General features: G+C 37.0%; 1 protein-coding gene across 2 annotated transcripts in view; it reads right to left on the reverse strand.

Annotated features, from left to right (window-relative positions):
• The window catches only part of CSMD1 (CUB and Sushi multiple domains 1), a 2003711-nt gene that overhangs the window by 333262 nt on the left and 1643316 nt on the right, over positions 1-27133 (reverse strand). For both annotated transcript variants that reach the window (XM_073336216.2, XM_073336215.2), the window contains exons 27-30: positions 23497-23688; positions 20510-20648; positions 15025-15212; positions 9060-9254 (exon numbers count right to left, since the gene is read on the reverse strand). In XM_073336216.2, the coding sequence (XP_073192317.1) occupies positions 9060-9254; positions 15025-15212; positions 20510-20648; positions 23497-23688 (714 nt within the window). The remainder of the gene's footprint in view (positions 1-9059; positions 9255-15024; positions 15213-20509; positions 20649-23496; positions 23689-27133) is intronic.

A 27133-nucleotide genomic window follows, 5' to 3' on the forward strand; every position in this document is an offset into this window, starting at 1 on the left:
AGTTTGCCAAAGCACTCTGGAAGAGAGCAAATTGACTTAGAAAACACTGAGGGGGGTCCCTACATTGTGGGGAGCTTTTCCATTGTGAGTAAAAATCTATTGTTCTGCAAAGAGGTTAGTCCCCTGGGCAAATCGGCACTCTCATCACCTTGCCACACTTAATCACTTCAGGTCTGCAACAACGCTAAAAGGTACATGGGAACCTCCACATCTTAGAGCCCACTAGTTGGAATACACTGGACATGTGAATCCAAGAAAATCTATCCTGGCGGTGTTACTTCCTGGTTGTATCCTGTTACTGATGTACCCACTCCAAATCAATCTTGCCCTTTCCTTTCTGTGCTTCCTCTATATTTCGCCTTGTAAATAATCTGTACCTTGATTGTCAGTTCATCCATTACAGAGGTGCCAGAAGACTGTATGTACAAGTTATAAGGCTAGCCATAGGGATAAGTACTGGTTTGGGGATAGTTGAAACCAAATAGGGAAGTAAGGTAGGGTTCAGAATGTAAACAGGTGGAGGCACCACATGTCAGTGGTTAAGAACCCAGGCTGTTGAAACCCACAGTGGCCAGTGCCGAATGACACTGGGTAAAGGCTCCTGTTGATGATTAGCTGTGACGCATAAAACCCCCTGACACAAAGGCATCAATGGATTTGAAGGGAAGAAATTATCTGATTGCCTATTTACATGAATCCTAGGATTGTAGCAAGCAAATGAGAGAAAATCCAATTGTTCATTTATGAACATAAATTTGACCTCGTTACTATTACTGAAACCTGGTGGAATGTTTTGCATGACTAGAATATTAAAATCACTGGCTATGACCTATTTAGGAAGGTTCAAACAGTTAAAAGGGGATAGGGAGTGGCACTCTATGTCCAATATGGTATTATATATTTCCAAGTCACTGAGAGTTTCAAAGCTTATGGTTTAATGTGATAACACATAAAACACATGATGGGGTACTAGTTGGTATATATCACAGATAACCAAATCACATTGGAGAACAGGATGACTGGATCATTGCGTGCGCACACACACACGCGGGCACACACACACACACACACACACACACACACACAATGCATAGGGGAAAAGCTGCACTATCATGGGGGAATTCAGTGTGAATGACATATGCTGGAGGTCTCATGCTGCCAGTACTAAAATGTCCTTAGATTTTTTTTAAAATATATAGATGACAACTCCCTAACTCAAAAACTATTGCATCGATCCAGCATAGAGGAATTCTATATCAGACCTCATCATGAAAGATAAAAAGGAATTCATCTCTGAACTAAAAATTAGCAGTTGCTTATGTGCAAATGATCATGACTTGATTACATTTGGTCTTTACAAACAAAGTGAGGTCCAAACCAGTATATATGTATTTTAAAAGGGCTAATTTCATAAAGTTAAAAACAATTATGAGCTAAATAGCCTGGGAAAAAGAATTTAAACAGAAAAATGTGAATGATCATTGGAAAGTTTAAGACTTGTATACTAGATCTCCAAAAGCTACAACCACAAAGTCAAGAAAGGTTTCACTGGTTAAAAAAAGTAACCTGGAGGGGGGGGGGGGAAGGTAGTGAAAGAAGCTAATAACAAATAAAAATACGATATAACGAAGGGGGAAACTCTGGAAGTTGATAGGGATGATGATAAATCAGAAGCTAGAATATGTAGAAAATTGATCAGGGAAACAAAAGGACACAAGGAGAAATCTATGGTCAGCAAAGTTAAAGACAATAAAAATAATAGTTTTAAGTAAATTACAAACAAAAGTAATTCTAATGGTCCATTGGTAGATGGATGTAATGGAACTGTCAATAATAATGCAGAAAAGGGAGCAGCAGCCAATACATAATTCTGTTCTGTATGTGGGGAAAGAAGATGGTTTATTCATAGAATATGAGGATGACTAAATACTTTCCATTCCAACAGTAATTAAAAATGATGTTAAACTAAAGTTAAACATTTTAAAATCAGCAAGTCCAGATAACTTGCTTCCCCGAGTTTTTAAAAAGCTGGATGAGGAGCTATCTAGACTGTTAATACTGATATTCAATAAGCCTTGCTGCACTGGGGAAGTTCCAGAGGAATGGGAGAAAACTAATGTTGTGCCAATATTTAAAAAGGGAAAATGGGATGAGCTGTGTAACTTTAGGCCTGCCAGCCTGCTATCAATCTAAGGCAACATAATGGAATAGCTGATATGGGACTTGCTTAATAAAAAATTAAAGGAGGGTAATATCATTAATGAAAACCAAGCTAGTTGTAAAGGCAATAGTATTGATAAAATAGAGTTAGACTCTGCATGGCATTTGACTTAGTACCACACAACATCTTTCTTAATAAACCAGAATGATACAAAATTAACATAGCACACATTAAAGGGATCAAAAATGGCCAACTCATAGGTCTCAAAATGTAATTATGAAGGAAGAATCATCATTGAAGGGCTATGTTTCTAGTAGGGTCCCGAAAGTATAATTTCTTAGTCTGATGCTATTTAACATTTTTATCTATGGATTGGAAAAAAATCAAAAAATCATTACTTATAAAGTTTGCAGATGGCACTAAAATTATGGAGGATGTAAATAAAGAAAAAGACAGGTCCCTGGTTGATAGCTTAACAAGCTGAACATACCTAAACAATATGCAATTGAATTCACCTAAATGTAAGGTCATACATCTAGGAACAGATAATGTACCCTATGCATACAGGATGGGGGACATTTCTCATGGGAAGAGTGATTCTGAAAAAAGACTTGGGGGTCGTGGTGGGTGCATAATCAGCTGAACATGAACTCCCACTGCAATGCTGTGGCTCAAAGAGCTAATGTAATATTTAGATTGATAAACAGAGGAATATCTAGTAGGAGGAGGGAGATATATTTAGCACTGGTGTGATTGCTACTGGAATATTGTGTCCAGTTATGGTGCACATATTTGAAGAAGGAAGTTGATAAATTGGAAAGGGTTTAGAGAAGAGCTACAAGAATTAATAAAGGATTGGAAGGCATGCCTTACAGTAAGAGACTCTAGGACCTGAATCTGTTTAGTTTATCAAAGAGAAGGTTAAGGGATGACTTGATCACAGTCTGTAAGTACTTATCTGGGAAACAAAAATTTAAATTGAACAAAGAAAAATATAACAAGAACTAAACAAAATGAAGAAATGCTCTAGTTCAAGAAAAGCCATTGCACTTGAAACAGGAACTAATACTGTTAAATCACATGGCCTGTGCTATGCAGTAAGTCAGACTAGACAATCACAATGCTCCCTACTGGTTTTAAAATCTATGAAACTTTAAAACCCCCTCAAAAGTATTTGGGAGTCTAACTTTCAATGAAATCAATTGGAGTTATGTGCCTATGTACTGTTGAGGATCTGGGCCTAAACAGCCAATCCATAAAATGGTGATAATTGCCTTTCCCTGCTTCACAGGTTATTATGGGAATAAATGCATTAATGATTGTGAGGCACTCACATATTAGTTTGATTGGTAGTTTCTCTAGCAAATCTTAGACACTAACATGTATGTTTAGAAAAGATCTTTCCTTGCATTTTCACATTTTAAGACCTATCAAACATATACACAAGTGCCCATAAGTCCATATTTTAGTCCCTCTTAAAGACCGAGTTCTGCCACACTGCTTACAATAAATATAATTAGCCCATACTAAAATTTCTTGTTCCATTTCCCTATGAGCTCCTTAGAAAAGAATTATCTCTTCTTGAAAGCGTAGAAAGCATGAAGCACTTGATTAGCATGGTGATAAAGAAACATTAAAATAAATTAATAGTTATGAATTGAATGAGTGTAGAAACAGTGTAAGTGAGAGGAGAATCAGGCCCACAGACATCAAAGGGCCTGTCACATTCTTCACATTGTCACATGGAATATTCATTGTGTAACCTCCCATTAAAGTCAATGAGAGTCAGAAACATAGGAATTGCCACACTGGATCAGACCCATGGTCCATTTAATCCAGTATCTTGTCTCTGACAGCAACCAGCACAAGAAGCTTGAGATGAAGATATAAGACACACCACAGTAGGCCGATGTAGGTATGTCTCATTCTAAGCATTTGTACTTAGTGATTGGTTAAACCATGAAGCACAAGGCTTTATTTGCCCTTAAATATTCTTTTGTAGAATTAGGTATTATAATGATAGATATTTTCATCCTTCATATAAAAGCCTTTTTGAATCTTGTTAAGTACTTGACTTCAATGACATCCTGTGGCAAGGAGTTCTATGGTCTAATTTTTGCACTGTTGGGTGAAAAAAGTATTTCCTTTTCTCAGTTTTGAATTTGCTACATATAAATTTCATTGAATGTTCTCCCGGTGGTGTTCCAAGACAGGAAGTATAGCCGCTCCCAATCTATTTTCTCTATAACATAAGTACAGCTGAGTGAAAACTGGAATTAACATTCCACAAGAAGTTTCAATCTTTTAACATTTTTTTTGTCCCAACTGGGACAAAGCTGCATTTTCAACATTTTTCACAGGATGAAATGTTAAAAAAAAAAAAGTGTTTGAAAATGGCAAAATATTTAGTTCGGGCATTTTCAATCAATATATTTCAGTATTTCTGAATGTGAATATTTTGTTTCAGGTTTTTTTGTTTGTTTGTTTGTTTGTTTCAGTTTGTTGAACTGCCCCAAATGCTTTGTTTTGGAGTCAATTCAACATTAAACTTCATTTTCCTATTGTGGTGCATTGTCTCATGGGAACTGTAGGTCCCAGATATCATGCCCCCATTCTCCTTTATGGGCCATGCTCAATGACCAGAATACATCTCTCATGATGAATCTGAAGCCATGTGATTACTACATAGCCAGAGGGGAAGCTGCTTTGCATCATGGTAGATATAGTCAAGCCAAGTATCCCAACCCAAAGAGAGAATGAGGGCCTAAAGTACAACTCTCATTAGGCAATGTGCCACTATAGGGAAATGTAGTTTAATGTTAAAGTGACTCAACATGAAATATTTTGGGTCAGTTCAACAAACCAAAATATTTTGATTCAGAGACCTGTCATTGAAAATATTTTGTTTTGGTTTTATTGATGGAAAATTGAAAAAAAAAATTGGAAAAATTTCTATTTTGAAGAAACTGCATTTTCCACAGAAAATCATTCAGATGGAAAATTCATAACCAGCTCTAAGTAGTTAAAGTTCTGTACAGCACTGAAAATGCCTGGTCTTTCACCAAACAAGCTTTTGCTGAAATACAGACAGAAGTCCTGTATTTTTCCAGGGAATATGTATAGCATAGACTGCAACCTTTTCACACTGCCCTGCCAATGTACCACAACCTGATTTGAAAAGGATTGGCAGGTAGAGGTTTCTAAGTCTCTGCGGCTATTCTCAGTTTCTTTGTTTAGATGCAAATAAGGATGCTAATTAATGTCCCCCTGAGGGTAAATTTGTAGAGCCATTAGCATATAGAGTGAAACCACACACTCATTTCAGGTAGGTGACTGAACAGCCAACAGTAAGGATATCAAGAAGAAAAAAATTGGATTATTTCATCATTATGTTAGGCTGAAGATGAACTAGGGACCTTAAGATGAAATATTTCATGTTATCCCAAGCTATTCAGTCTTCCATAAATATACTCTGTGAGTTTCCTAGAAAAGTTCTAAACTGATATGAAGTTTTGTATATCAGTGAACTTAGTATTAGAATAATAGAATCATAGGACTAGAAGGACCTCAAGAGGTCTTCTAGTCCAGTTCCCTGCACTCAAGGCAGGACTAAGTATTATCTAGACCATCCCTGACAAGTGTTTGTCTAACCTGCTCTTAAAAATCTCCTATGATGGAGATTCCACAACCTCCCTAGGCAATTTATTCTATGGCTTATCTATCTCATCAGGAAGTTTTTTCCTAATATTCTTCTTAAACCTCCCTGGCTGCAATTTAAGCCCACTGCTTCTTGTCTGCATAACTGATTGTTCCTTCCTAAGTGGAGTACTTTGCATTTGTCCTTATTGAATGTCTTCCTATTTACTTCAGACCATTTCTCCAGTTTGTCCAGATCATTTTGAATTTTAATCCAATGCTCTAAAGCACTTGCAATCCCTCCCAGCTTGGTATCGTCCATAAACTTTATAAGTATACTGTCTATGCCATTATCTAAATCATTGATGAAGATATTGAACAGAACCAGAATCAGACCTGATATCTGTATTGTATAACATTACATTAAAAATGGTGTCTAAGTCGACAGTGGCACCAGTGCAGGTAAAAAAGCACTTAGCAAAATCCACCTTTGTATATGAGAAACATCATAATTAAAATAAACATTGAAAATTAAGGCAACTTGATGTTAATAGGGTGAAAACAGGATATAAAACATTTCAATTCTTGGTTACTGCTTCAGCACCAGTTCAGAATAGCACAATACAGCATTGCTGAGAAAGCCTACAAAAAAGCACAAACTAGAGATGAGTATGGTACAAACCCTTAAATGGAAAAAAGTAGAATGAATAAATGATTTGTCAATCTGTAAATATATAGGATAGAGATCACCAACTAATTTCACAGAAACAATAAGAGCCAATAGCTGGAAACAACATGTATTATTATTATTACTTATGTCAAGGTTCCTCCCCCACTCTGAACTCTAGGGTACAGATGTGGGGACCTGCATGAAAACTTCCTAAGCTTACTTTTACCAGTTTAGGTTCAAACTTCCCCAAGGTACAAATTAATTTTATCCTTTGTCCTTGGAATATCCACTGCCACCACCAAACTCTAACTGGGTTTACTGGGAAACGTAGTTTGGACACGTCTTTCCCCCCAAAATCCTCCCAACCCTTGCACCCCACTTCCTGGGAAAGGTTTGGTAAAAATCCTCACCAATTTACATAGGTGACCACAGACCCAAACCCTTGGATCTGAGAACAATGAAAAAGCATTCAGTTTTCTTACAGGAAGACTTTTAATAGAAATAGAAGTAAATAGAAGTAAAGGAATCACCTCTGTAAAATCAGGATGGTAGATACCTTACAGGGTAATTAGATTCAAAACCTAGAGAATCCCTCTAGGCAAAACCTTAAGTTACAAAAAAGACACACAGACAGAAATAGTCATTCTATTCAGCACAGTTCTTTTCTCAGCCATTTAAAGAAATCATAATCTAACACATACCTAGCTAGATTACTTACTAAAAGTTCTAAGACTCCATTCCTGTTCTATCTCCAGCAAAAGCAGCGTACCGACAGACCCAGACCCTTTGTTTCTCTCCCTCCTCCCAGCTTTTGAAAGTATCTTGTCTCCTCATTGGTCATTTTGGTCAGGTGCCAGCGAGGTTACCTTTGGCTTCTTAACCCTTTACAGGTGAGAGGATTTTTCCTCTGGCCAGGAGGGATTTTAAAGGGGTTTACCCTTCCCTTTATATTTATGACAACTTACTATTACCAACAATAATAAATAATAATTTGTATCAGTCATGATTTAGGACTAGTGTGCTAAACACTCTAGAAACACATATCAAGGTGTTTGACTTGGTACTACATGACATTTTGATTATAAAAGCAAGGATAATATAAAATTAACATGGCACATAGTAAATGGATAGGTTTCAAAATTGCCTAGGGAGGTTGTGGAATTGTATAAGGGTGATCATCATCAGTTGGTATTGGTCCTGCTTTGAGGAGGGGATTGGACTAGATGACCTCTTGAGGTATCTTCCAACCCTAATATTCTATGATTCTATGATCATCAAGCAGGTGTATTTCCAGTGGAGTCCTGCAGGGCCAGGGTTGTTGGCCCTATGCCATTTAACATTTTTATCCATGACCTGGAAGAAAATGTAAATTCTTCACTGAAGAAGTTTGCAGAGGACAAAGAAATTGGAGGAGTGGTAAATAATAAAGAGGACAAGTCACTGATTTAGTTTGATCTGGATTGCTTGGTAAACTACTGTAAGGAAACAAACAGCTACATGTAAATCTATACACACTGACAGGCTGGGGACTGCAACCCAAGGAAGTAGTAACTCTCAAAATATTTGGGGGTCATGGTGGATAATCAGCTTAACATGAGCTTTCAGTGTGATCCTGTAGCCAAAAGAGCTAGTGCAATCTTGGGAGGGGAATTTAGAGGAGGTGTAGAAAGGTTATTTTATCTCTATATTTGGCACTGGTGAGGCCATTGCTAGAATACTGTGTCCTGTTCTGGTGCCCACAGTTCAAGAAGGATGTAGATACATTGGAAAGGGATTCAAAGAAGAGCCTTGATAATGATTAAAGGATTTTTTTAAAAAGTATGCCTTATAGTGAAAAACTCAAAGAGCTCAATCTATTTATCTTAACAACGAGAAGATTAAGGGGTGACTAGATCTACAAGTATCTACATAGGGAACATATATTTAGTTATGGGCTCTTCAATATAGCAGAGAAAGGTATAACATGATGCAAAGGCTGGAAGTTGAAACTAGACAAATTCAGACTTGAAATAAGTATACTTTTTTATTGTTGAGAGTAATTAATCGCTGAAACAATTTACCAAGGGTTGTGATGGATTCTCCGTCATGGACAATTTTTAAATTAAGGTTGGATATTTTTCTAAAAGGTATGCTATAGAAATTATTTTGGGGAAGTTCTATGGATTGTGTTATATAGAAGATTATACCAGATGGTCCCTTCTGGCCTTGGAATCCATCAACAAAAAGATGGTCCCTGTCCCAGGGGTCTGCCAATCTAAGAATAACACAACAGACAATAGATGGATACAACAAACAGTATAAGGGGAACACAAGGAAACAGTGAGATAATCCATGTCATTAGAGCTTGACAGCTGTTGCTGTTAATTTGAAAATAATAAATGGTCTCTGTCTAGTATAACACCCAGTGGACATCTATACAGAATACAAAATCATCTGTTCCATAATACACATATAGAAATTTGTGGGATCTCATACACTAATGTGTAGTAATTATTGGCAAAGGCTGAGTGTTTTGACCTCTAGGATTTAAAAAAAGTCTCTGAATCTGTTAACTTTATACAAAAGTTGAACACTATCAGATATAATACATACCATTACAAGATGGCAATACTCTGTTCCATGCTGGTTTTCCATCAACACCAATCACACATATTATAGTTGAAGGATCAATAATCTTATATCCAGAATCACACTGATAAGTAATAGTCGACCCAAGTTTGAAGTCTGTTCCAATTCTAGTCCCGTTCATTATGCTTCCAGGGTCAAAACAAGCTTCCCGTGGTTTTTCTGTTAAAATGGATTATAAATAAAACAACAGTGATCTAAAATACGTATTTAACAATTTGCAGTTTTAAAATTAGATTAATGTTTCCATCTTGTAATTAGAATACATTTTTCTTACTGTTAAATATTGCTAGGAGGTCATTGATGCTTGCCTAAGCTTATCTGTCTGGACAAGAAAATTACACCTACATCATTTAGTAAGATATTAAGAAAATCTGCAAGCCACAGCCTTAAGCTCCATAAAGATGAGCATCAGGCACCACCAAAGTAATTGACTTAATGTACATTCCCGACAAACTCTCTCTCTCTCTCACACACACACACACACACATGCATCATACATCATTTGAAAGCTTAATATGTCTACTTTATGATGAAGTATGATGGGGAAGTGTTAAGTGGTGCTATTACCATAGGAACGGGGATAAACAATGACACCAGCAACAAGTTAAAATGACCACTGAAATATTTGCATTTGTTTCTCTTAGTTTAATGAGTATGTATTATTTCAAGATATACAAATTGATTTTTTGGTAAACTCAAAGCATATGTTGAACACACTGGATTTGTTGCCAGCCATCATTTGTATTACAGCCATGCTATCTCTGATGTACACTGTGGTTTCTTTATCACATGCTCTTAGCTCATGGTTTCTTTTAGCTTAAGCTTCCAGCTGATGCCCTAATTCAGCTTTGTCTGTTCTTCCCATTGTTCCATCAGCATGGAAGAGGGACATAGGCACAGGTCCTATTATGTGACTAAGAACAGCTGCAATTGAAACCATCATCTCTAAATCTTGCTAAGGACAGGGCTTGCAGAAAACAAATTGTGGACTGACAGTTGCTGTGATTCGCCCTCCCTTGCAAGATTTAAATTTGGTCTTCTTGATCATGTCAGCAAATGTTTTGATGCCAGATTTCTTGACTGGGCTGAAGATGCTATATGTCCCATCAGAATTAAGTTAATCTCTTACAAGTCTCTCCATTTGTTCTTCTCTAGTGTCTTCTATTTTCAGCAGACTCTTGTACATCTGGTGTTACTTGCAGTCCAGTAAATATGTTGATAAGCATATCTGGATGTGATTCAGGGTCAAATGGATTTGTCATATTATTGATGACATGATTGGAAAGAGTTGTAACAAGCATGTAACATGCTAACATGGGGGGGAGGGATAGCTCAGTGGTTTGAGCACTGGCCTGCTAAACCCAGGGTTGTGAGTTCAATCCTTGAGGGGGCCATTTAGGGATTTGGGGCAAAAATTGGGAATTGGTCCTGCTTTGAGCAGGGGGTTGGACTAGATGACCTCCTGAGGTCCCTTCCAACCCTAATATTCTATGATTCTCTTCAGTGCAGAGGCAAGATCTTGTTCATGGACTTTGTCTTCATTACTTGTTAGATCACTTCTTTTTTCTGAGTGTTTTTTATATTCATAATATGAAGCTGTATACTGTCATCTCTAGCACTAATCTTGACCTATTCATAAGTATCCCTGAATTAAAAAGTTATTTTCTAGAATATTTCAAAGGCTAGTACTGCATGCGTAGGCAATTATAAATAAAAAACCTTTTGCCAGGCAGGCTAGATGCTATATTGCTTATACAAAAGCTTACAAATGGAGAAGCATTACATTAGGAATTCACATACATTTATATCTATCGACTATGCAGTAAAAACTATGGGCACATTACCTACTGCTACTGGTGCGCAATCTTCAGTGAGAGACTCACCTGGTCAGTAAATTCCAGTTGAAAATATAGAAAACAATTACCATCACTTGTGAGATACTTTGACAATTAAAAAAATGCAATGTGAAAACATTTCATGTTAATATATTGCAAAATGTTAATATTTGCCATTTCTGTCACTCCATAAAGATGAGCTCCATCACATGCTAAACAGCTTAAACGCTTATGGGGGAAAAAAAATTCCCACACAAAACCAGTAAAAATCTTTTAATATATTGTTGTTTGGTAGCTTTGGCCAATGAACACCACATTCAGGTGTTGAAATTAACTTAAATAGTAAAAACCACAATCATAATCATGTTGCAGTGTTTCTGGAACTGTGCAGAAAATTACACTATACCATTGTTTCGCCTCTCCTATATCTTATGTCACCACTTCACAGCTCCACATCATACATCCTCTAAAATTGCATAAAATATGCTTTCAAATGATATACTATGTTGGTCTGTATGGAGTTGGTATATTAAATTGCAAAAAATATGGCCCTTTTTGGAAATTGCTGTACAACTAATATTTTCCCTGTTCTTTGGTGATCAAATGGACTACAGAGTAGCTGTGTGAGTTCAACACAGTCACACAGAACAGAAGAACATGGTAATTTACAGGATCCTCAGTTTTACATCAACCTTTTTACTAAAGATCACAGACTATTCAGTGATTTCCCAATAGTCAATACAGAAAAATAACAAACTATAACAGAACAGCATAAATTTAGAACCACCTTCAATTTGGTTATCTTCAGATATAAAGGAAACTAATAGTAGTCTGAATGAAATGATAACAAAATTAAAAAGTAAATAGTTATAGTAGTAATAAGGTATTAAATTTGACAATACCATAGGACTACCAAAGTATACGCTGGGCAACTCATTGCCAGAGCAGCTACTTTTTTGTATGAAAGGGTTGCATATTGTTGTAAAAACAACGAGGAGTCCTTGTGGCACCTTAGAGACTAACAAATTTATTTGGGCATAAGCTTTCGTGGGCAATAACCCACTTCATCAGATGCATGGAGTGAAAAATATGGTAAACAGGTATAAACATACAGCACATGAAAAGATGGGAGTTGCCTTACGAAGTTGGGGGTCAGTGCTAAACAGTTGTCAACTGTTGGGAATGGGCCACATCCACCCTAACTGAATTGGCCTCATTAGCACTGACCCTAACTGATACAGACTAACACGGCTACCCCTCTGAAACCTGTATTGCTCTAAGATAGTTGGCTAACTTCACAAGGGAGATTTAGATGTTACAATGCCTAACTTTAATGTACCCCTCCACTGGAATTCCCCTACTGGAATTCAGAACCTAGAGTTTGGCACCCAAGTTCCTCATGTATTGTATAGGGAAAGTTAGGTATTTAAGAAAGGGATCCAAAGAAGCCAACACACTGATCAGGAAGCCACCTAAGTTATCCAGTAGGAAATACCAAAGAGAGGAGTGTGGCCTACCCCCGTTGTGCCTCCTTCCACTTGGCATTCACAGCCATGAACCCTCTTCTGGAGTTAGGCATTTAAGGCACATCAGCCCTTCTTCACAAAGAAAAGGATGACAAAATAGTGGTGGTGCTAACCACACACACACACACACACACACCCGTATGGAAGGGAATTTAGGCGCCCGCAGGTTAGGTGGAAGCTGAGCGCTGGCTTTATGAATGCTAGTGAAGGTTAAATGTTGAATTTAGGCACCTAAAGGAGCAGTTAGGCACCTAAATCACCCATGTGAATCTAGCTTAGTACAAATACTACAAAATGGCTTGCATGAAATCCTGGGTCTACTGAAGTCAATGGGAGTTTTGTCATTTTCTTCAGTGGGGCCAGGATTTTACCCACTATATTTAAGACATTAAGAGCTAATGAAAACTAGCAAAATAATAAATAAATAAACAAACAAGCAAGCAAGCAGGACACTGAATTTCATAGGAGTCCACAGCCACGAAATCCCCCAGGTATTGGACAGATTATCAGCTGCTATGCTGGAACAAATTGTTAACCAATCTAACATACTAATGTGTCAAGTTTAAATAATTCTTTAAGGATTAATAGGCAATATTAGTTCTGATATTTAATTCATTGATTGATTAATAATTTGCATTATTAAGATATGACCTTATTTCAAGAATGTGGTTGAGATGTTTTTTAAATAGCATAATTTTATGGTTAGAAGGCATTTTGCAGTTAATTAAATGGAAGCACTGTATTAGATACATATTACAGTGGATAAAAATGTTATACTTTTTCTGTTATAATAAGGTATGACAACTTTTTGGCAGGCAGTGTAATTACATTAATGGAGGTGCAAATATTATATAACATGGTTATCTTTTACTGTATTTTCTTTCTGTTGTTTTTCTGAATATTATAATACTCTGCAAAATCTGCATGTTTATGAAGTAAGGTCTACCATGGGCTGAATAACTTCAAGATGAATAGCAGAAAAGTTTATAGAAAATATACACTAAGGCCTTTGGTTTTGGAATGTATTGTTACAGTATATGGTTATTACCAAGTTAACAGGACATGCACTCCAGTGATTAATTATTATTATACACACATTTTTAGGTAGTTTAGATTTAACAATTTACCTTTCAGCTGTTTGATAGCCCATTTTTCTTTGTTTATTTGTATTTAATATTTCAAGAACATTTTGTTATTTGATATGTATATGTTTATAATATAAAACCTATTATATATGATATAATTATATAACTTAGTTGTGCATTTCTCACACACACACACACACACACAAGTAGAGAAGGAAGAGGGGAAGTTGGGAATTTTTATGTCATTTCCTTTGTGCAACCTTTCCCTCCTTAATATTCAGCAATACTATTCCTTACTATTTCCTACATAAAATAAATATTTGTGTTTCAAATTCAGTTCAGAAGAGATAGGCCAGGATTCCTTGTACAAACAATGTAAACACAAATATATCACAGTTATTCTGGGGACAGGAGTCTAGCTGGCCTGAAGGAGAAAAGGTGAAGAAAGAAGATAGTTAATAAATGGGAATCAGGGTTTAAGTGGGTTGACAATTCATGTTCTTTTGGTTTTGCTTGTTTCTCATTTTCTTTTCTTTCACACAGAGTATGGAGTTTTTCTTCAATTGACTGGAGTGGGAAGCTGAGGCAGTATCTTTGAGGCTGAAAGCTTGAAAATTCTGAGCACAGATGCCAATTTAAGCAGAGAAATAGCTGCTCATTTGAGAAGAAAATGTTGCATATTCACAGGATGGTTATTGAGAAATAACCAAAAAGTAATTATATAAATCCTTGTACTCTGGCTAATAATGACAGCCAAATTACAAGGATTCACATATCCATGGTTATTCTGAAATAGCCATACAATGTATACGTACACCATGCTGCAAATCACCCACAACCAAAGTGTAGAGAAAAAAAAATGTAATGGAATGTATCAGTAAATGTACAACATTCCTGTATTCTAATTGGGTGAGACAATTCCATTTCAGTAGAACACTTTCTAAATAACATTGGCTATTTTTTTTTTATTTGCACCATTTCCCCTTCCTTTTAGAAAATGAGAGTGTGCAGGGATGTCAAAATAAAAGGAGAAAAATTGCCTTTTTATGTACCTCATCATTTGCAAAGGCTTTTTTTAAACATAAATTGAAACAAAAAATTATAAACTTATAATAATAACTTATAATAAAATTATAAAATTATAAACTTGTATCTTTGAATGAATCAAATATTATTTAAAATAGCATTTTCTTCATTGTTTTTACACTGAACATTTTCACAGGGCTGATATAAAGTGATATACCACCAACATAAGACTGTCATCAACTAATTACACAACACCAATATGTTAAAAGATAAAAGAGTAACAAAAACATTATTTATTATGTATAGCTTAACTTTTAAATATATTTATATGCATTCACACAACAATTACAAACATATGAAAAATAAGTGTATTATGTGTATAAATATAGTTTTAATTAATCCTAATTTGAGACACTTTCCTTCTGTGTGTTGACACATATTATGTTAACAACAGTACCTTTGTATTCAATGGCGAATCCTGACATGCCAACAGAAGCATCACTGCGGAATGCTAGAAATAGACTATTGGCACTGCTCTCTATTCTTTCAGGTGCCTGGGAGCCTTGAAAACTGCCAATTAGAGGACTGTTAGAATCTTCCCCTTCATAAATATGTAGAAAATCATAACTGGGCTCCATATTGAAACTGAAATAAAGGAAAAGAGAATGACATTGTCTCTATTTTTTGAGAAATTATTTACTACTTTAATGCTGTGGCTGCCTTTTCTTTTTTAAAAAACATGATTTCATCTGCAGAAATAAAGGAGTCTTTAAAGTATATCCCACAATCCAAATACAACATGCCTTGTAAACATTAATTGATCAATGTCTAATTTAAACCAAACTGCCCTGATGTGAAGAGCTCCCAACACTGTAACTTATTTTTGTTGGTACACACTTAGATTAAACTGTAGCATTTACTGTAGTTTAGAACATTAACTGTAAAATTTTAGAATTTAATTTAGGGAGAGTTTCTTAGTGAATACCACGCTAGACTGAAACCTGGGAGACCTAGGTTCTATGCCCAGTTCTGCCACTGGTCTGCTGGGTAACTTTGGGAAAGTCAGTTCTCCTCTATGCCTCAGTTTCACCATCTATAACATGGGCAAATGTTATTGATCTCCTTTGTAAAGTGCTTTGTGATCTATGAACTCTATGTAAGAGCTAGGTATTTTTATTATTGAATTATAAGCAATGCATTATTAATATGTGTATTGTAGGGTCTACAATGTATTACAGGAAGGGGAACAACACATATTTATATCGTTGTACAAGTCAATTAGATTCAATGAAGGCAGTACAGCAGAAGGGGATCCTTAAGAGAGACTTCAACATGGACTACGCAGTGGCCTTGAGATCAATTCAGGGAGGCTATATGGATGAAAGCACAAAGATGATAATGTGAGAACCTTATAAAGAGATGGACAGAACCTGAAAAATTGCTGCAGTGGAGAAGGTCCAAGAGCTACATGAAGCTCAACAATGAAAGACAAGTAGGCAGGGGGGTTGTGGGTTTTGCTTTCTTTTCTTCCTAATCACCTTCTGGATACAAAGCCATAAATAAATATTTTGTTGTCTCTGTTATAAGTGTTGCAGTTGAATTTTCTTCTTTTTTTTCTTCTCTGATTATAATTATTGTTATTATTTAGGGAGTGCTATTACTCTACATAGGGACCTTTCCAAGACATATAAGAAGACAGTGGACTGGGTCCTCGGCTATGACTAAGAAGTGAACAGCACAGGCTCTTGTAAGGGCTTGTTACCTGGTGGACCAATGTGCACAAGAAAGGTTTCATTTCTAAAGCACATCAACATGTTGTGTACTAACTGGCCCACATAGCTCTGCTGCTGCACAATAATGCACACTGGGGAACTTTTAGTTCACATCAACAGAGTCTACACTTAGTACACCACATGGTGTTCTTTAGAATTAAAATTCATCTAGTGCACACTGCCACACTGTGTACACAAGACTTTGGTTATTTCACCTGCCAATTGCCTCAAGAAGATGAAATGGTAGACAAGAATGTCTTAGGCCTTGTCTTCACTGTGGAAACAAAGGTGTTTTCTTAATTTATAATTAACTCAAGTTAAATTCCTAATGAAAATAAGGCTGTTTGCAGTTTTCACACAAGATCGCAGGTCAAATTAAAATTAAAAAGGCTGCCCCATAGTAAAAAATACACCTTTTTTCATAGTGAAGAAAAAGCATCAATATAGAGGTATCCTGGCCTTGTCTCCTATACTAGCAATAGGGATGCAAGTGGCAAGAGAGTCTCTAGGCTAGTTGAACACCAATGGATAATACTTCTTATAGTGGGATGATCTCCCTAAGGCTGGGTATTACCAGCTTTACTGCCAGATTGCCCCAGTGGCAAAACACAGTGGAGGGCTTATTCCAAGGTCTTTGCCCTCAGTCTAACTCCAATACATTACACAAATCAATGTTTAATACAAGGAAGTTGGACTGTCCATGAGAGTAACATACAGTAAGACATCTGCATGAAAGAATTTGGTTCCAAGGAAGGATCTAGGGAAGTCGGGTGGCAGCTGACATCGGCAAAGTGGGAATCTATTCCAAGTGTAGTGGTGAAGCATAAAAAAGCATGAAGTCAATAAAGACCTCTTCAAATGTTTTGGTCTTTTTTATCAATCCAACTATAGTGCATGTCAAAGAGATCTACATATTTAACACCTTATAACATTTTAGTTGAAAAACAATTGCACATGTGCAGTAATCATTTTAACAAAACATGAAACAGAAATAGCCAAAAACTGTTGAAGATTCCTTGTTCTTATACCTAGGCATTTTCACCAGCCCATTCAGTTTTTGTTTTTGCAGAATACAGCATTATCAGACATATAAATGTGGCTTTTACTCAAGATTTGCTTTTCCAACACATCCCAAGAAGGACAAATATGTTCGTACCAGAGGCTCTCATGTTAAAATACTCTTTATACCATTCCTTTCTTGTACCAAACTCCTCCCTTGTTGTCACCCTTGCAACATACAGAGAGAACTTCCCACAAAGCTGAAACTACTGTATGTTAGTCACCCAGCCTACAGAACATCTTGGGCCAGATGTTGCCCACTCTTCAACTGGGGAACTCTTGTGGAAATCAATGGGAATTCTGCTCATAGAAAAAAATGTATGATACAGGAAGTTATCTTTTCATCGGAATAAAAACAATGTATCTGCCCTATGGAATGTTTGAATTGACTTTAGGAATGTGATTACTATGGTTGCTTCTACTAGGTAATCAATGCTGTATTCCTCCCATAAATATCAGTGGATGGAATGAAATGTCAGTGCCAAAGCAATTGATATGTAAAGAACAATTGTTAAAAACAGCAACACTAAAATGTAATCAGAGAACATTTGTTATTGTTAAATATATTAAGGGGATTAAAGTAAATGAGAAGAGATGTAATCATCCAGAAGCATAAAGGCATTTAAATATTTTAAAATGAATAAGCCTCAATTCAGTTCAATGAAATTTTTCAAATGAGCACAGGGAGGAGCCTCTGCAAGGATTTTATATCTGGTAGAACACGCTAGTAATACAAACTATGACCAATTGTGAAAAAGGTAGATGTCTTCATGTATAAAAGCTCACTACTTCAGACATGCAGACTATGTGATACTAAACTAGCCCACAGCATAACAGGCAACTACCGCATTCTGCACCCTGGCCTGCAAGACCCAACTCCCGCTGACGTCAATGGGAGCTGAGCATTCTCAGCACTTTATCAGTGCTCCAGAATTGCAAACAATGAAATCCAATAAATGCAAGAGTGACTCCTTCGTTTAAAAAGATCCTTCCAGACAAACTTAAAGTTGGGTCTAAACATATTAGATTGGAACTACATCTACTAGATGTTACACAATAAGAATACATTTTCAGAATAATCATCTTTGCTTATTAAGTGACCATTATTACATAAAGTTAAAGTATTTCTCTGAAGGGTTAATTCAATTTGATAACTTAGTGAACCCTACCTTCACAGTTCTTGCAAATGATTCATATTTTCATGATAATACACTATTTAATATTAGCCTGAAGACTTCACCAGACATTAGATGATATACAGATGAATTAGGTATCACACAATGCAGACATTACATTAATATGACAATGAAATCATAGAATCATAGAATCATAGAATATCAGGGTTGGAAGGGACCCCAGAAGGTCATCTAGTCCAACCCCCTGCTTGAAGCAGGACCAATTCCCAGTTAAATCATCCCAGCCAGGGCTTTGTCAAGCCTGACCTTAAAAACCTCTAAGGAAGGAGATTCTACCACCTCCCTAGGTAACGCATTCCAGTGTTTCACCACCCTCTTAGTGAAAAAGTTTTTCCTAATATCCAATCTAAACCTCCCCCACTGCAACTTGAGACCATTACTCCTCGTTCTGTCATCTGCTACCATTGAGAACAGTCTAGAGCCATCCTCTTTGGAACCCCCTTTCAGGTAGTTGAAAGCAGCTATCAAATCCCCCCTCATTCTTCTCTTCTGCAGGCTAAACAATCCCAGCTCCCTCAGCCTCTCCTCATAACTCATGTGTTCCAGTCCCCTAATTATTTTTGTTGCCCTTCGCTGGACTCTCTGCAATTTATCCACATCCTTCTTGAAGTGTGGGGCCCAAAACTGGACACAGTACTCCAGATGAGGCCTCACCAATGTCGAATAGAGGGGAACGATCACGTCCCTCGATCTGCTCACTATGCCCCTACTTATACATCCCAAAATGCCATTGGCCTTCTTGGCAACAAGGGCACACTGCTGACTCATATCCAGCTTCTCGTCCACTGTCACCCCTAGGTCCTTTTCCGCAGAACTGCTGCCTAGCCATTCGGCCCCTAGTCTGTAGCTGTGCATTGGGTTCTTCCGTCCTAAGTGCAGGACCCTGCACTTATCCTTATTGAACCTCATCAGATTTCTTTTGGCCCAATCCTCCAATTTGTCTAGGTCTTTCTGTATCCTATCCCTCCCCTCCAGCGTATCTACCACTCCTCCCAGTTTAGTATCATCCGCAAATTTGCTGAGAGTACAATCCACACCATCCTCCAGATCATTTATGAAGATATTGAACAAAACCGGCCCCAGGACCGACCCTTGGAGTACTCCACTTGATACCGGCTGCCAACTAGATATGGAGCCATTGATCACTACCCGTTGAGCCTGACAATCTAGCCAGCTTTCTACCCACCTTATAGTGCATTCATCCAGCCCATACTTCCTTAACTTGCTGACAAGAATACTGTGGGAGACCGTGTCAAAAGCTTTGCTAAAGTCAAGAAACAATACATCCACTGCTTTCCCTTCATCCACAGAACCAGTAATCTCATCATAAAAGGCGATTAGATTAGTCAGGCATGACCTTCCCTTGGTGAATCCATGCTGGCTGTTCCTGATCACTTTCCTCTCATGCAAGTGCTTCAGGATTGATTCTTTGAGGACCTGCTCCATGATTTTTCCAGGGACTGAAGTGAGGCTGACTGGCCTGTAGTTCCCAGGATCCTCCTTCTTCCCTTTTTTAAAGATTGGCACTACATTAGCCTTTTTCCAGTCATCCGGGACTTCTGGGATTGACTTGAAATACATGTATTTCAAACACTCTGGAAGTATTATTCCCCATTAATATAGAGCTATCCCACTCAAATGGTCAATGGTGTGACATATGATACAAATTAAATGTTTTTTTTTAAGCATTATACCCCACACATCACATATGGTTTTTTGCTGCTTACACATTGGGCACCAAAAAAATGCTATAAAGCTAAATATTTTGTTTCTTCCATATTATTCTGAAACAATTAGGTATTAGATACATGCTGTAGGGCTTAGGAAATGTAATTGGGAATTCTATGTAGTGATCAATTATATAATTTTTAATTTAAAAACCTGGTACACAAAGGTGTTTTTCTAGAAATAGTACCTTTTGAATATCAAGGCAATGACAAAGTCAGGGTTTACTTTTATTCTCCAGTCACATTCCTTCCCAGGAGGATATGGCTGTGGGTAGTTAGGTGATAAAATAACACCTGCTGGACCTGTCAGGTTTCCTCCACATGCAGCTGTCAATACAAAAAGGAAAAAGAAAGCAGTTACATGCTAAACTAAAAATCACAGACAAACTGTTCAAATAAGAATGATTTGGCTTTTTTTTAAAAAAAGTCAGAATAGTTTTTCCATTCCCAACAAATGATCTCTTTGCAGTCCCAACAACAAACACATCCTGTGTTACACATATTTTCTCCAATTTAATTCAAAAAGAAAGTTTTCCTAAAATCTGAAAATGCAATAGAAATCTAAGTAATAAGGTCTTTGGATTTGCTTAGTGATTTAATTCCAGCTGCACTAACAAAGTATTTATCATTCACCTGACAAACTTCACTTTCAGAAGTGGGAGGGCCCAATAGTAATTGATGCTTAATGATGCTATTTACCTTAGGCCATAGAAGAAATATAAAATACTTTGATCCAATTAATAAAGGTGTTACCCAATTCACAGATCCAGGCACTTGGGCAAAAACAAACAAACAAACAAAGAAAACCACACAGCTAACTCAAACCAAAATTCTGAAGTTAGGTGCCTAAATCAGTATTTAAATACGTGAGCAATAAGTGCGGTTTGCAGAGGTGCAGAGCTCCTACCATTGTGACTGAAGTAAGTATTAGTAATCAGCCAAGCTGTGTTTAAAAAACAAATTAACAGCATGGTTCCTTTTATAGGTAATTATTTTAGTAAATATACACAAATCTTCAATGTCTTCTGATGACTTAGCTTGAGATAAAACACATGACCATACTCAGGAAAGGTATAAAGTATAAATGCAGCATAAAATGTTAAACAAATGTGAATAGTGGTCTGACCGTGTACAGAATGTTAATAAGTATAGCTATTAAATCTCAGCCATCCACAATATAGTGGAATAAGAACTATATGAGAATTTTAAAAGCTGTATATCATGGCTTTATAGAACTCTGAGGATTCCAATACTGCCGTATATATGACAGTAAAGATTATTTTAAACAGAAAACCCCCTCAAGGTCACCCTGACGAAAATGGAATATTAAGTATGTGCATATCATTTCACTACAAGTTACTCTCTCAGCAGATTAATTAAAATTTAGATTTTTAAAACAGGCTGTAAAGAGATACAAATTGAAGTATGTTAATTGGACAAAGCACTGGGTTTTATTACAACTGAATTAATACCCTAGAAAATTTGATCTTCATAATCCAGAACCCTATAAGTTTTGTCCTATCTCTAATCTCTTTATTTAGGGGTGGATCCAAATCTCTGGGAATTATTACTTGATGATTCATGGATTAAAAATTGTTTCATTGGCTGTAACCATCAGATGTCCAAACTTGTCCTTATGCAGTGCTGCATTGCACAAATGGGAACTTTGAAAGACATTTTGCAGTGCATATGCTGCTCTAAATCTGCTACCTGTATGGAATTGGGAAATGGATGGGGACTTTGTCTTACATACTTCCTATTACTTCTGAGAGAGCTAGTAATACTAGCCAGGAACTATACTTGCATTCAGGGGAAGTATAAGGAATGCAACTGTGCTGTAATCAGCCTCTGCAGAAGGGGCCTAATGGAAAGAGGGAAGAAAGGCTTGTACACAACCTAGTGGTCAACTGTGAGGGGAACAAACACTATCTGACCCTAAAGGGTTATTAAATAAAGTGTCCAACCTATCTCAGAGCAATTTGGCGACCGTAAAGGTCCAGTCAAGAAGGAAAATTATTAAAGTTTGCAGCTGATGACCCAAGGGAGCTGTTCAAGCCATCTGGGTTCTGGCACTCTCTAATGCTACATGGAGTATGCAGCATACGTGTTAATTAGATAACAAGAACCCTACCTAGCAGCAAAACAGTGATGTCCCTATAACAGTGATGTCCCTATAACACACCTCAGTAAGACTTCCAGGCCCCAGCCTTTTCATGCACTAACCAGAGCCCCATGGAAGTGACATTCCATATATGTAGGGTGGAAGGTATCAAGAATAGTGAAAGGCAGGAAACTTTATTCCTTCCAGACAATTCCACAAATGGACATGCAAAAGAACTTTTATTTACATTCGGGCAGCAGTGGCAGTCTGACCTTCCCTCTGTATGTACATATGTATCTATCTTAAAATTTTCTGAGAAGATAAAACTTAATGCATGGAAACAAATTACTGCACAGAGAGTCATACTCATGAGAGAATCAGTTTGTTGGTTTTATCCAAAATGAAGAAAAACAATCTTCAGTTTAACCACGGACTTTTGCTTTTTTAATTCAAGTCAAATGTTTCTGGTACAGAGTTTGGTGTTAAGGTAAGATCAGTTTCTTACATGGCCCCTGATTCTCACCTGACTAGGGTTTAAAAATGACAAATTTGATAGTATAAAGTATAAACAGTATAAACAGTAATATGATACTTGATACTTTTTACTTATTTGGTACCTTTCACCTTAGAGTCCGAAATATCTATAGTATATAGGTATATATTAGTGTCTCTGTTTTATTCAGACAGGGAAACTGTAGTACAGAGAAATCAAATGACTTAGCCAAGGTCACACAGTAAAGTAGTGGCAAAGTCATAAGTAGCACCCAGCTGCTTTGACTCCAAGTCCCCTGCGTTAACTATCTGACCATGCTGTCTTGCACTTAATAAATAATTTCTTGAAGCTTGTCACCTTCACTGTAAACAAATTTTCAAAAATAGACTATGCTGGAAAAATCTATAATAGCATTCATTTTGAGAATCAGACTGTCAGTATTTGTAAGTACTGAAAGACTGAGTTTTCTAAAAAAGCACTACTTTCACATCACCATGGTAGGGTCACTGGTTAGACAATTTAAAAACTGGAATATGATCTGCATTAGCTTCAAGTCCAACGCTAACATTTGATCTCAATACCTATGCATGTCGGAGGATCAGGTTGCCAAAAGAATCGGTTATTCAGCTGCACACAAGTAATTTTGGCCTGTCCTTGGAGCTGATACCCTGGGTCACACTGAAAGGTGGTGGTATCCCCAGGCTCTCTGCTGTCTCCATATCTGGTACCATTCTGTGGAGTCCCAGGATCATTACATGTTGATGCAACTGATGCTATAAGAAAACAATGAAATTAACATATTTAAGTTATATGTACTATATTTTAATAAATACACAGTGCAACATTTTACAGGAGCATCTAATCAGAGACAATATTATTTGCTTATCTGTTATCATGGAAGGTAGTTTGTTTCTACAAAATTTTCTCACTGAGATGCATTATGCTTATGTTGGCTTCTGGCCAGTTTCTTCAGGTGAAAAACATGGCCTGATAGGGAATAAACTAAGGCTCTTCATTTTCTGTCCAGTTAATCCATCAAACAAGCTAACAATTCCCTTTTCTTCAGCTATCAATACGTATTTAAGTGATATGACAATTTGTGTATGACAAATGTCAGAATGTAAATAACATCCTTTTACTCTTTGAGTGCCTAACAGCCTGGGAAGGGAATGTGCATGGGAACTCAAACCAAAAAACCACCATGTGCAACCTTGGGGTTTGCATTACAGAGGTATGTAAAACCTTCTTAGAGGATACTCAAAGGAGACGAATCACATCTTCATGTGTTAGGGTCAACATTTCAAACAACGTTTAATTTGTATTCAGATGGCATAATAGTCAGTATCAGATGTTCATGATCAGTAAATCCTCATGCTTATCTCCCATACAAATTATCATTATTATCATAATGCCTAGGCAGCCCAGTCATGGACCAAAACAGTTCCTGCCTTGTACATGTTACCTCTCCTTTCCCTAGCTCTTATGAGTAACACATATTAACACTTTGTCAAACTGAGGCATCACCTCTATTCTCCAGACATTTGTTCTCTTCATCACTATTAGGCTTGTGTTCTCTTGTTGCAAATTGTTTTGTCTTGTCTTGTGATGTTTTGGCCAGTTATTTGGTCATGTTTTGGTTTTGTACAGATTTTTTTTTAAACTTCACTTGGAACAGAAATTTGTTATGTCAAATCTCACTTCATCACCTTCATGACCTCTCTGTATTGTGCCACTCGATACATTCCTTATCTATTGTTTTTCTTGAGATGATTCCTACTTAATAATTATATAATGTTTTCTTTGTCCAAACACTCTAACCAATCAGTACTACTTTGAGATTTATAACCATTGTTCACATTTTACACATGGGGAAACTACAGCAATGTGCGCTACTGGTCATGATGACTTTGATTGTGAACACCATTTTGGAAATTATTGTTCTGAACATCTATGCTGTAATATGTAATTGTGCAAAAAAGGTTTGTAGACATTAAATTTAAAAAAGTTTGTCAATGTGGCTGTGAACTTCCTGCACTCAGAGCCCAATCCCTTGCATATCTAACTCTTCTGACTAATAGAAATTTTAGCTAAGAAGGAAAGTAGGATCACACCCAACTTCTATATGTTTTTTATGTTGTTGGGGTTTGTTTGTTTTTTTTTGCTACCTTTCACAATTTCCCTTAATTATTTTGGTGTACCTGTCATGACCAATGTGTCATAGTTTAGCACAATACTCCCATAAATGCAGCTTCCTGCATTTGTTGGGCAAGATTCTCCTCCTCATGCAATTTATTGAGTGTAATTAGTTGCCATAGCCATAGTTTTTCTCTGTACCCATAGAAAATGGTTGAGGCAGCATTCTGTTCACATGCTGAACAGAAGTGTACAGTAAAAGTAAACAGATGTTTCATTTCTTATGTACATCACAAATAGTTCTCTCATATAGATCAACAGTGTCAAACACTCAACCTGCAGCTGGATTCTTGAGGGATGTGGCCTCATAGAATATTCACATTTTGCAGAATCTAAGCTCTCATATTCCTTAAAAGTTTTCTAGCCCTTATGTTTATAACTCCAAGTTAACATTCCAAGTGTAATGGATGCTGTATTTTCTTCCTGAATCTGAAAAAGGCTCAACACAAAGACTAAGAACTGTGAACTTCCTTGATTCCATTAATTAGCATAACATATCAATCCTAAAGCTGACAGTTTAATGACAACATTAACTTTTAAGTTGCTGGGCATTTTGTCAGATGGAATAAGAATAAATCCCACAGAGGGCAGCATCTGGGAGTTGCCAGTGGAAAGGCAATACAGACAGAAGAAGTGGAGAGACATAAACACAAGACAAAATGGGAGAAACAGAAAAAGAAAACTGGGGAAGAATGAGAAACACAGGGCAGAATTAGGGGTGGTCTAAATAGTAAGCCTATTTTCATCAGAGTGGTGCTAGATGTGATAATAATGTATTGAACAATTAATGACCTTAATTAAAAGTTTACTTACTACATATAGATGGTATTCTAACACCGATTTTTTTACAAACCTATAATTGATAGGAGTGGGTGCCCAGTATGGATTGAGGAGAGTATGTGGTTTTAAATTTATATAGTGGGCACACTTTAAAAAGTTCATTCCAGTTTTACCGGCATTACTGATTGCAGTAATATTTCTTAGATTTAAAAAGGAAAATATTTCTGGAAACAGTAATATCTCTAAAACCAGAATGACATTTTTAAGTCCATGCTTGGCTCCAGAGACAGTGTCAATGGGAGGGCTTCAGCTTCCTCAACCATGGGATGCTGTTTCGGGAAAGTGGTCTGCTGGAAAGATATGGAGTCCACCAAGAAAAAAGGGGAAATACTGTTGAGGCCGCAGCTAGAGTGAGGTGTCCAATTCTGGGCACCACATTTTAAGAAAGATAGGGACGAACTGGAGAGATTCCGGAGGATAGCAAAAAAAAACATGATACAAGGTTTAGAAAACCTAACCTACAAGGAAAGGTTAAAAATACTAGACATGTTTAGTCTTGAGAAAAGAACTGTGGACCTGATACCAGTCTTCAAATATGTTAAGGGTTGTTATAAAAAGAGGACCATGATCAATTGTCCTCCTTGTGGACTGCAGGTAGGCTGGGAGGCACGGATCAGTGTTCATGTCTCACTACCCATAAGTACCTGGCATGGGCTGGGGAAGCTAATGATCCATCCAGCAGACCAAATTCAGTGATGAACGCTGGCCATGTGCAACCTAAGGCATGCCATGCATATGCTAAGAAGAAGACTGCAAGTAGGCTTGATTTGCAACAGGGGAGATTTAGATTAGTTAGTAGGAAAAACTTTCCAACCATAAGGGTAATTATGCTCTGGAATAGGCTTCCAAGGGAGGCTTTGGAATCCCCATCACTGGAAGTTTTTAAGAACAGGTTAGACAAACACCTGTCAGGGATGGTCTAGGTTTACTTAGTCCTGCCTCAGTGCAAGGGGTTGGATTTGATGATATCTCAAGATCCTTTCCAGCCCTACATTTCTATGATTCTGTGATTGTAATCCATACCATGGATCACAGTTCAAAATTTAATGGGGTCTATTGCACTGAATTAATATGACTCCCCTGACACAGAGTAGTTGAAATATTAAATTAGATAGCTTTTGTTGACCTTTAGACTGAAGGAAAAAATCAGGTAACCTATTGGTATAATAGACATTATCTGAAGTG

Source organism: Lepidochelys kempii, chromosome 3, assembly GCF_965140285.1.
Source record: "Lepidochelys kempii isolate rLepKem1 chromosome 3, rLepKem1.hap1, whole genome shotgun sequence".
Classification (NCBI taxonomy): domain Eukaryota; kingdom Metazoa; phylum Chordata; order Testudines; family Cheloniidae; genus Lepidochelys; species Lepidochelys kempii.